Here is a 12,074-nt window from a genome sequence, read left to right as displayed (position 1 = left end):
AAATTTTTGCATTTGCTATTTCATCTGTCAAGAATGGTCTTCTTCCTGATCTTATCATGGCTACTACCCCCCTGTTCCTATTCAGCCTCAGCCTAAAATGTCACCTCTCAGAGAAGCTTCCAACCACTCAATCAAAAGTAGCCTTCCAGTCACACACCTCAGCACTCTATTTTAATTTCTTACAAGGCGTTTATTCACAAGTTGATATTCTCCCTGTTTATCTGTTCTCTATTTCCTGCCTACAAGAATGCATTAAGCTCCATGACAGCAGTGAACCCGCCTTGATAGTAAATTCATTCATTACTTTAGGCCCAAGGCTTAGAACAGTCCTAGCATACAGCAGGTGCTCATATATACACTTGCAATCAATCTACTCTTATTTGGGGATCATGAACATATAAAGTTCTGACTTTATCAAAGAACAAATAACAACATTTCATTTTTTAATAAATATATCTGCTGAACAAATCCAATTTGTCTATATTAATGGGAAGGTAAAATTCAAACAAAAAAATTTTTAGATATTCTATATCAGGGAATTACAAAAAATAACCAATGTATCTAAAAATTATATTCACACCAAAATCAGGTTATATTTTTTCAGTCACCAGTTTAAAAAAAAAAAACAAAAACCTACTTTAAAGTTGTTACACACTGTACCAGCACTATGAGAGGAAAAACCAAAATGTCCATCAAGCAGTAAACAGATAAACAAATTGTGGCATATCCACACAAAGAATACTATTAAGCAATAAAAAGGAATGAATTCTTATTGATATACACAACAATATGGCCGAATCTTAAACTATGCTCAGTGAAAGAAGTCAGGCAATAAAGATTACATACTGTATGATTCCATTTATATAATGTAAAGTTCTAAAATAGTGACAGAAAGCAGATCGGTGGTTATCTGGGGGAGTGGGAAACAAGATGGAAAGATTACAAAGGGGAACTAGAAAGCTTATGGGAATGATGGACATGTTCATTATCTTGACTGTGGTGACTGATTGGTGTAAACACATGACAAAACTTATCAAACATACACTTTAAATATGCACAATTTATTGGAAGTCAATTATACCTTTAGTAAAGATTTAAATTTTTTTTAAAAAAATCAGATCAGGTCACTCCCTTGCTTAAAACCCTTCAATGGCTCTCCATACTCCAAAAATAAAAAATAGAAAATTTGTTACAAGCGTTATCAGCATTACAAGGGAGTTAACATTTAAATAGAATAAACGGCATACTAATGTCATAAGCTGATTTCCAATAGCTAATAAAAACCAAACACATACTTCAATAGACTTTAATTTTTAACTTCAACAAAAATTGAATAGTAAATTCACAAAAATTAATTTTAAATTTCTACATCAAAAAGCTAAAAATGTGGTAAACTCTCACAATTACCTGTAGAAGATGGTGATTTTTCTGGGTGTTTTGCATTTAAAAGTTTTCTGCTAATAAATATGTAACCACAGGGACATGATTTACATGCAACAGGAACCTGTAGACAAAAAAAAGAAACAATTTATTATTACTATTTTTCTGTTCTTTAACTTCTCAGTGTTTATGTACTCTCCTAAACTGAATGATAAATTACTTGAAGTAGGAATTGTGGATTTATTTAAACCCCACCTCCTGACAACAAATTATGAGATGGGTATTGTGTCCTCTAAATCTTCACATTCTAGTAACACACTACAATAACCATGAATGTAGCAAATGCACGGTAAACATGTGCTGATGTGAGTGAACAACAGAAAACCACAATAGGGTCAGAGCCAAGGAAAATATACGGGGAAAAAGGTAGCATTTCCTAAAATATTAGTTTGAAAGCAGTTTATATAGAATAAATTGGAAAAGGGGGCATGATTGGGAAATCATTAAAGTAATCCCAGCATAATATTATGGGCCCCACTGGAATAGTGAGAATGTAAATGGAGAGAAGGTAGATCTACAAGACATTTCAAAAGGGTAAAGAACTGAAAACAACCCAGGTTCCAACATGAGCAGGTAAGATGCCTATTACTACCAATAGAAAAAAAAAAAGTTTACAACAACCCGTTTGAGGGGCAAAAGTGTTGTACAAACAAAAGAGAATGTGGGACAAAGCAGGAGTTGAGATCTAGTATCTTACAGTCTCAGCTCCAGGAAGGACGTCGGATAAAACACAAGCTCTTCAGGCTTCTGTTTCTAAATCTGTAAACTATTTTTACAAGTGTCTCCTTTCTCCATTTCAAGTCTGTCAATATTTTTCTAAAGCCAAATGTTAGGGACTTCCCTGGTGGCACAGTGGTTAAGAATCCGCCTGCCAATGCAGGGGACATGGGTTTGAGCCCTGGTCTGGGAAGATCCCACATGCCGTGGAGCAACTAAGCCCATGCGCCACAACTACTGAGCTTGTGCTCTAGAGCCTGCAAGCCACAACTACTGAACCCGTGTGCCACAACTACTGAAGCCCGAGCGCCTAAAGCCAGTGCTCTGCAACAAGAGAAGCCACCACAATGAGAAGCTCGCACATGGCCATGAAGAGTAGCCCCTGCTCACCGCAACTAGAGAAAGCCCGCATGCAGCAACGAAGACCCAACACAGCCAAAAATAATAAATAAATAAATTTATAAAGCCAAATATTATTGAAAATCATTGAAAAAAGCTTTAGCTTTCCCTCCACAATTGTTTCACTAATATTAACCTTAATGATCCTTGGACTCAGGGCACATTCACTGAAAACCAGAAATTAATCTCAACAAAAAGTACTCACAGAATACCAATTACAATTCCCTTTGTGAGATAAGTTCCATTTGCCCACTGTTCTGCTTATGTAAAAGTTTAATCACTACTATAAAGCTTTCATCCATTTATGTAGAGAATGCCTCATGTTCTAGAATATAAATGTGATCTAAATAAGCTAAATCAGAATTCTGGCAGAATTCCTTTTCTTTGCATAAAAATACTGAACAAAGAATTCTAGTTTGTATTTATGAAAAATAACAATGAATCTATAAAAATAATCAAACTCCAGGTATGTCTAACAGCTTGCTTTATCAAGACTGTAACGAGGGCTTCCCTGGTGGCGCAGTGGTTGAGAGTCCGCCTGCCGATACAGGGCACACGGGTTCGTGCCCCGGTCCGGGAAGACCCCACATGCCGCAGAGCGGCTAGACCCGTGAGCCATGGCCACTGAGCCTGCGCGCCCGGAGCCTGTGCTCCTTAACAGCAGAGGCCACAACAGCGAGAGGCCCGCGCACCGCAAAAAAAAAAAAAAAAAAAAAGAATGTAACGAGATTCTTCCAAACCATGACAGAAAATGTAATGTTACATTTCTTAATAGTGTAAAATCTGCCTAAAATAGGTATGTTTTGTCATTTTAAAAATTTCACATCTTCAGAGAAACCAAGCTCAAAGGTACTGACTCATTTCCTTTATACTTAAACACATCATTAACGACATCCACAGCAATATAAATTGTTTTAAGTTAATGCTACCCAAAAAAAACACAGAACGTGATGTTCTTATTCAACATACCCTTTGCTACTCAACAACCATTTTCTTTCAGCTATTGAAACTCAACAAATTGAAATTTAATTGTCTTATACACAAAAAAATTATATCAACCCATGTCCAGAATTAACAGTGTGCTACAGTTAGATGAGAAATGTACATTCGGCTTTGGGATGACTAATTCAATTGACAGGCTGATTTACGTCCCTTAATGAAAGTGTCTTATGCTCAAGGAACATTCATGCGCCTGAGCTAAGTCACCCTAAGGTCCTTTTGAAAATGTAAAGTTCCTTCCCCTCACACCAACCCTGAAGAAAACCCAACTAACCACCACCACAATACAGATCCTGTAAAAAGAATTATTAAATGAGGTAGACAACTTCAGTTATATTAATCTCTTTAAATTATTGTATAATTTGGATTTTAAACAAACACCTAAACTTCCATGAAATTTCAGTTGTAATGCCAAAGACAACAGTAATGAAAGTTCTAATGCTATACTTTCAGGATTTTAAAATGCAAGGAAAAAACTTTGAAGTGTTGTTTACTGATGGCTTGTGAATCAATTTATTCCTTGAAAAATAGGTATTTAGATTGTAGGCATGTTTTACAAGTAAGACAGGCTTAAAAAACAACTGCAAAAAACAAAATCCTGACCCTATATTGTTTCACTGACTTTAAAAAGCTCAAAAATAACCACAATACAGAGAATCCATCTATACTCTTTGTTGCTAAGAGCATCTAAGTTACGTACAGCAGACATATTTGCTAAATGTCACATAAAATTTCCTAACATTTTTTCCTAAAAGGGGGAAAAAGCTGATGTAATAAAGAAAAAAAAAAAAGCAAAAACAGAAACATACACCAGAGATCCCAGAAAAATAATACGAATCCTGACTACTACTACACTCAAAATGGCTCAGTAACTTGAGTTAGTGGATGTGAAACCCGTTGAAAATGAAAAGTATTGTGGTTTAGATGTTTCAGAACTATATTTTCAAATGGGGGAATGTAAAAGGGGACGTAATAAAGCAACTGAAAATCTAGGTCTTTCTTGTTTGCTGATCTCTGTACCTGTTTTTAAACTTACACACACATAGACAGAATTTATGTAAATCTACTCAACTGAGGCAATCTCCTCAAACTTTAAAGATTTTATATTTATGTTTATAAACTATATCTAAATTCTAATTTAATATTCATCAGGCAACTTAGAATAACAGCAGTATTCTAAAGCTTTTTTTAAAAATGGCTTTCTGGATTATAATTTTTTTCTCATTTATAAGAAACTGTACTTTCAAATAACTAGAAAACTAAAATTAATCTATTATTTTCAATTGAGTTACTTTTAGTAAAAGATAAATCGCTTTTAAGAATCACCAAAAGTTTGAATTAGTCACCATGTATGTTATCTTCTCTTAAGTATTTAGAATAAAGAACACTACAAACCAACATTTTAAATTATGTTGTTGTAGCCTGTTATGGAATGAATTGTGTCTCCACCTCGCAAAAACACCCCAGCAACAGATTCGTATGTTGAAGCCCCAACCCCCCAACGTGATAGTATTATTTGGAGATGAGATAATTAGGTTTAGATGAGGTCATGAGGGTGGAGCCCTCAGGATGGCATTAGTGTCCCTGCAAGAGACACCAGAAAGCTCTCTTTTCTGCCAGGATCTTGGGACTTCCAGCCTCCAGAACTGTGACAAAATAAATTACTGTTGTTTGAGCCACCCAATCTATGGTATTTTGTTATGGCAGCTGGAGTGGAGGTTGTGTGTGTAACAACAAAACAGAATGTGATATTTCCAAATAAAATGCTGATCACGTTTTGTTGAATAGTTACAGGGACTCCTACAAGTTTACTATCCTTTCCTCTTTTTTTAACGAGAATATTAAAAACAGGTTATTTTCCCCAAAAGGTTACTGTATGCCAAATACAACAAGGTCAGGATTTGCAATAACTGATGCCCTACAGAAACTGGAATGCATAATGCATACCATGTAAACCTTATACTTCTGCACAATTAAACGGAACAAATGGAAATGATTTAAATATTGAAATAATCTTCAACAAGGAGACTTAAATAGAAAAGTCCAACTTTTTCAGAATTTAACAAATTTAGTTTAATGGTAAGAATGGAAATTTAGGATTTCTCTGGTGGCGCAGTGGTTAAGAATCTGCCTGCCTATTCAGGGGACACAGGTTCGAGCCCTGGTCCGGGAAGATCCCACATGCCGCGAAGCAACTAAGCCCGCGCACCACAACTACTGTGTGTGCGCTCTACAGCTCGCGAGCCACAACTACTGAAGCCCTCGCACGTAGAGCCCGTACTCCACAACAAGAGAAGCCACCGCAATAAGAAGCCCGTGGACCGCAACGAAGAGTAGCCCCCGCTGGCCGCAACTAGGGAAAGCCCCACGCGCAGTAACAAAGACCCAACGCAAACAAAAATTTTAAAAGAAAAGAAAGGAAATTTAACTCTGTTTTGGAAAACATGGCTAAATTGTTTTTAGAATGCATACTCAATAAACTCAATCAATAAACCGTAATTCTCCTTGCACAGTCTTCCTCTGATCAGCATATCTATCATTGCCCATAAAAGATACTGAATAAAACATGTAACATTTTCTGTTAAAAGATTTGATCAACCTTTAAGCTTGCTCCTTAAAGTATGCACTAAAATCAGCTTATTAAAAAAGTCTTCAGGGCTTCCCTGGTGGCGCAGTGGTTGAGTCCGCCTGCCGATGCAGGGGACGCGGGTTCGTGCCCCGGTCCGGGAAGATACCACATGCCGCGGAGCGGCTGGGCCTGTGAGCCATGGCCACTGAGCCTGCGCGTCCGGAGCCTGTGCTCCGCAACGGGAGAGGCCACAACCGTGAGAGGCCCGCGTACCGCAAAAAAAAAAAAAAAAAGTCTTCATCCATTTCAAATTACTCCTGATTTAAAAAAACGGAAAGAAAGAAAAAGGGAGAAGAGGTAATCATTTTGAAAAAATCCTCTCAGTGGAAAAGAAAAAAACACACCCAGATCTGCATGTTGGCGTGAAATAGGGCCCTTACTAATGCTTTTAACTGAGAGTCTTAACTCATTCGATTATAAGGTTTAGAGGAACTTCTATTATTCTAGTAAAAAATGAGGCATCCTTAAACTAAAACGGTAAGATGAGATTTTTTTAACTTACAGCTATGACACCATTAATTCTGTGTAGAAAGCAGTCGTTTAAAATTCATAAAACCACATATATATATTTTAGAAGATCTGGAAGCAGAAAATGCCAAATTTTTAACAGTGGATACCGCGGCGGGTAGGGGCAAGTGAGGAGCGCTCAGGAAGGGCTTCAATGGGGGCGTCATTCAATAACGTTCCATTTAAAACAATGTACAGAAAGGATTCACGATTATTTACGTCAAAAATATAATAAATATATTTAAGAGAAAAAATCTCCATATTTCGCCAAAACTTAAAACTATTACACTGCGGGCCTGTCACATTTAAGCATCCGCCCAGGTCGCGGGGGGACAGTTTTGGGGGTCCACCGTACACATCTGAAACAGGAACAAAGCAACCCTGCCTGGCAGAAGGCGGATTTCGGAGCCAGGAGCCCAGACTCAGAGTCGACACATCGAGGATTCTCTTCAGGGCAGGAGGGGGCTGAGGGACCGAACTCGTCCACTTGGGCTGCTGCCCCACACTCCTGCCGCTGTCACCGGAGCCGGACAGGCGATTCTGGGAGGGTCCGAACAGGGCGCCCAGTCAGCTCACGATAAATACACGCCCCCTCTCACGCCGCTGGCCACAGGGCAAGATACTCGCCCGTCTGATCGCCGCCAGGTGGGCACCGGCCGGGCCGCGGCCCCGGGCGCTTCCCCGGCAACCCCTGGGCTCTATCCGGCCGGTTGAGGGCTCCCATGGTGGCCAGTGCTCAAGGGCCGGCCCACACGCTCAGCCGCTGGGACCCCGGCGAGGCGGCCTCTCCACAGCCAGCGGCCGCCGGCAACGGACGCCCGCCCGCGCGCACCCGCCCCACCGGCCCGTGTGCCCGGTGTCCGGCCCCCGGCGCCCACCTGTTGGTCGCACTCGGGGCATGATTTGGTGGCCATCTTCACTTTCTTGGCTCGAGTTGCAGACATGCTCCTCTCTGGTGGCAGCGGCGGCGACGGCAGTGGCGACGGCGGCGGCGGCGGCGGCGGCGGCGGCGGCGGCGGCGGCGGCGGCGGCGGCGGCGGCGGCGGCGGCGGCGGCGGCGGCGGCGGCGGCGGCGGCGGCGGCGGCCCGGGCTCCGCCCCTCGTACTTCAGCAGCCCAGCCTCCGCCCGTCGGTCCCCGCTGGCCAGAGTGAGGCCCTGAAGAGCGCGCGCGCGCGCGTGCGCGAGCTCGCGCGGAGCCTGCGTGCTGAGGGGGCGGGGCGCGGCGTGCGCGGGCTCCGAGGGACCGCGGAACACGCCCCCACCCACGCCGCTCCGGTCCTCTAGGGCGTATCGATTCTCACGAGAGGAGACCGACTGGATCGTCCGGTGGGACGATGGACACGCCCTCTCTGGGCCAGACGAACGGCGTGGAGGCGTGGTTTGGCCGGGACTCGGCAGTAACGGGCGTCAGGCTCGACCAACGAATGCACAGACAGGGCGGGTCGTGGTGCTGAGCCCGCCCCCTCCCCCGGAGGAAGGAGAACGTGAGTGAAAAAGGCGGTGGGAGGTAAAGCGCTTGGCACAGATCCTGCCGTTTGATAAACTTCAGTAAATGTTAGCGAGTCTAATCATTGAGGAATTGTAATAGACATCTGATGAATCTGCTATATGCCAGCCCTGGACTCGGTTCTGCGAGGTATAAAATTCGTTAAGTCAAATATATATTGAGGGCCAATTCTGCCACACAAATGTGAATACTAGGAGGTGCCTGCCCTCAAACACGTAGTCAAGAAGTGTAGACGGCCCAACATTCGAATACAGGGGATTTGGGTTGTTGTTGGAAAGAATAAGTCGGCTGACTAGAGTGTTATATCAAAATTTAAAATTCACCTCGCCTTTGATCTTGCAATCCCATACCTAAGAATTTGGAAAGATACTCTCCATGTGCTCAAATGGATTTGTGCAAAAATGTTGCACTTCGCAGCACTGCTTTTCAAAGCAAAATCAGAAACAGCCCATGTGTCCATCAACAAATTGCTTGAGCAAATTAAGTTATGCATACAACGAAATGTCATTGCAGTTCTTCAAAAGAATGATAGTTCTGTATGTAAAGTGATATAATGATCTCCAAAATAGTATTAACTAGAAAAACAAAGTATAGTACACCTTGTTTAAGACTGTGCAAAAATAATATGAAAATATATTTATTTATGCTTGCATATACATTAAGAAACTGGTAATAGGAACTGGAGGGCAGGAAGAGGAGGGAGACATATTCCATATCCTATTGTACTATTTGAATTTTCTACTAGGTTAACCTAATATGACCCCCCCACCCCCGCAAAAGGGAAAAGGATTTGTACACAGCTAATGAGGTCACCTGACCCACTGTTGAGGGTGTTGGTGGTCCTAGAAGGCTTTCTAGAAGAGTTATCTCCAAAACTGAATCCCTAAGTAAGTCAGGTGGAATTGCCCAATCAAAAGTGAGAACTCACCAGGCAGATGAGACAGTGTAAGCAAAGGCAGAGAGGTCAGGAGTTTAGCGTTGTGAGCACACCAAGTGCAAGGCAAACAGTTAAAGCTTGAGATGTGGATCATATCCAGCTATGCAGGCAGGGTCTTTGCTACCATGGGAAGGAGTTTGGACTTCATACTGAGTTCAATGGGGCAGTAAGGGTTTTAAGTTGGGGAGTAACAGGATTATATTTGAAGTTGATAATGATTGGGCCAGAAAAATACCTCAGGTTTTAGACCTGAGGCATGGGGAGAGGATGGACAATAAAGAGAGGGGCGGAATTTTTTAAATATGAAGGCCATAATATTAGCAAAACTTAAGGAGCTATTTTGCTGGGGGAGAGTGGTGGTCATGGACATTTTCAGGATGACTCTGAAGTTTCTAATGCAAAGAAATGGAGGAATAGAAGTAGCAGAGGAAGATAGTACCTCAGTTTTCCCAGGAGAATGGTGTAGGGCATGAATCGGGAACCCAGGCCCAGCAATCCTGGCCCTGAGGAGTTTTCTAAAAATTTCATTTGACTGGGTCCTTTTTATGGAAATCTCCCCAAAAGGGCACTTGGCTGGTGTGGGTGTTAAGGAAGAGGTCTTCATCTCTGTGGGGCTTTTGAAGTGCTTTACATGGCAGGCACTGACAACTGTCTGATGCAAACTTCATCCAGGTCCCCCCTTCTCTCTAGCCATCTTCTAAGTAGGAGTGGGTCATGTGGTGTTATCTCTGGCCAATAAGATGTAAACCGAAGTCTGCTGAGTGAGATTTTTGGAAAGGCTCTGAGTTCCTGATAAAAATGAAGTGATTCATGACGAAAAAACCTCTTTGTCCTTTGCCTTTCACACTTTTCTTACTGTCTGGAGCATGAATATGAGGCCCTAGAGGTAAAGCAGCCATCTTATGACAGTGAGACAATGAGGTGTTGTATTAGTTATCTATCATTTCATAACAAATTACCCCCAAAATTAACGGCTTAAAACAGATGTGGTTCTGCAGTCTCATCTGAATGCTCAGCTAGGGGGAGATCCACTTCTAAGTTCATTCATTTAATTGTTGGTGGCCACAGTCCCTCATCACATGGGCTCTTCACAGATGTGCCTCGAAACATGGCAACTGGCTTCCCCTAGAATGAGTGATCCAAGAAAGAATGACAGAAGCCACATTCTTTTTATAACTTAATCTCAGAAGTGGCATCACATCACTTCTGCTGTATTCTATTAGAAGCAAGTCACTAAGTCCAGCCCACACTCAATGAGAGGAAATTACACAAGGGCAAGAACACCAAAAGGCAGAGATCATTGGGAGCCATCTTAGAGGCTGGCTACCCTAGGTGACATGCATGGAATTATCATCAATCCACTAAGAAGGATGAATAGAAAACTAGAAAATGCCTGGGTTGCTCATTGTTGAGTAGCACCCCAGTTGTGACCTGCCTCCCTAGATGCCCTATAATGTGAAAGGCAGAAAATAGCTCAAAATAAGATTCAGCTCCACACCCACTAGAATAGATAAAATTAAAGACTAATAACATCAAATGTTAGTGGAAGGGGGTATAAAATACTGTAATTACTTTCGAAAAAGGTCTAGGAAAACTAAATATACACATAGCCTATGACCCATATTTCCAATCTTAAGTATTTATTCGGGAGAAATGAAAATACATGTCCACAAAAAGACTTGTGCAAGAATATTCATAACAGCTTTATTCATAATGGACCCAAAATGGGGAAAAAAACACACAAATGTCTATCAATAGGTAAACATAAATAGATAAACAAACTGTAGTATATTCACTTAATGGGATATGAATCAGCTTTTAAAAGGAACAAATTACTGATACATACAACAAAATGGATGAATCTCAAAAACATTATGCTCAGTAAAAGAAGCCTTACACAAAAGAGCACATACTGTAGTTCCATTTATATGCAGTCCTAGAACAAGAAAACTATTCCATGGTAGAAAAAAATCAGAGCAGCATTTATCTCTTGGAGGATAAGGGTGGGGATAAAATGAAAAGGGTTATGAGGGAACTTCCTGGGCTGATAGTAATAGTCTGTATCTTAATAGGGGTTTGTGTTACACAAGTATTGGCATTTGTCAAAATGAAAAGTACTCTTAAGATTTAGGCGTTTTATTGAATTTAAATTTTATCTCAACAAAAACCTTAAGCAAATATTGAAATCTAAGTAATGATATGTATGCTGAAGTATTTATGGGGAAATGTGCTAATGCCTGCAACTTATATTGAAATGCATAAAAAAAGATGGCTACGTGGGTAGATAAGTGATAAAGCAAATACAGTATAGTAAAATGTCAGTGGTACAATCTAGGCTGTTGGCATACAGGTGTCCACTGTAAAATTTAAGTATTTTGTATGTCTGAAATTTTTCATAAATTATAGGAAACAAGACCTACTTTTTAAACCACTTTTCATTAGGTTTTCAATTATCTGCTGTCAAACATATTCCTTACTTACACCATTACCAAAACAAGGGCTTTCTACAAAATGGATGATACTGGCCCTGACACTTATTCATTAATTTAATATTTACTAGGTACCTACTATGTGCTGGACCTTGTGCTCTTGATGGGGATACAATCTTGTGAGTAAAATAAAGTTCCTGCTGTTGTGAATCTCATACAAACACATACTATTATACAAATAAATATATAACTACAGTGATCACAATTATGAAGGTACTATTCTGGGGCTCTAAGGCCACTGACAAGGAGATCTGACCTGTGGTAGGGTGGGGCTTCCGTGTGGAAGTGGAGACTTCCTGGAGGAAATATGCATGATGGGTAGAGTTAATGAGGTAAAGAGGAGTAGCAAATATTCAGCCAGAAGGAACAGCATGGGCAAATTAACTGAGGTAAAAGGAAATGAAAGGAAGCTATTATGGCTGAAGCACCAAAAGAAAGAGGAAGAGAGA

At 41.0% G+C, this 12,074-nt stretch overlaps 1 protein-coding gene across 5 annotated transcripts in view; it reads right to left on the bottom strand.

Annotated features, from left to right (window-relative positions):
* LOC101287523 (UPF0547 protein C16orf87 homolog) overlaps nucleotides 1-8,049 on the bottom strand; it is a 30,001-nt gene extending 21,952 nt beyond the window's left edge. The window contains exons 1-2 of one of the 5 annotated variants that reach the window (XR_004480654.2): nucleotides 7,570-8,040; nucleotides 1,408-1,504 (exon numbers count right to left, since the gene is read on the bottom strand). Coding sequence is in view for 4 of the 5 variants with exons in the window: in XM_049703695.1 (XP_049559652.1) it covers nucleotides 6,788-7,231; nucleotides 7,570-7,635 (510 nt within the window). In the remaining variant the exon portion in view is untranslated. Of the gene's footprint in view, nucleotides 1-1,407; nucleotides 1,505-3,062; nucleotides 7,232-7,569 lie in introns of those variants that run through there. The other 4 variants (XM_033418873.2, XM_033418870.2, XM_004264866.3 and 1 more) reach the window with 4 other exon arrangements.
* Between the last annotated feature and the right edge of the window lie 4,025 nt (nucleotides 8,050-12,074).

The sequence above is a fragment of the Orcinus orca genome, chromosome 20, assembly GCF_937001465.1.
Source record: "Orcinus orca chromosome 20, mOrcOrc1.1, whole genome shotgun sequence".
Taxonomy (NCBI): domain Eukaryota; kingdom Metazoa; phylum Chordata; class Mammalia; order Artiodactyla; family Delphinidae; genus Orcinus; species Orcinus orca.
Note: the sequence above shows the minus strand (reverse complement) of the source record. Positions and strands in the feature narration are given on the sequence as shown.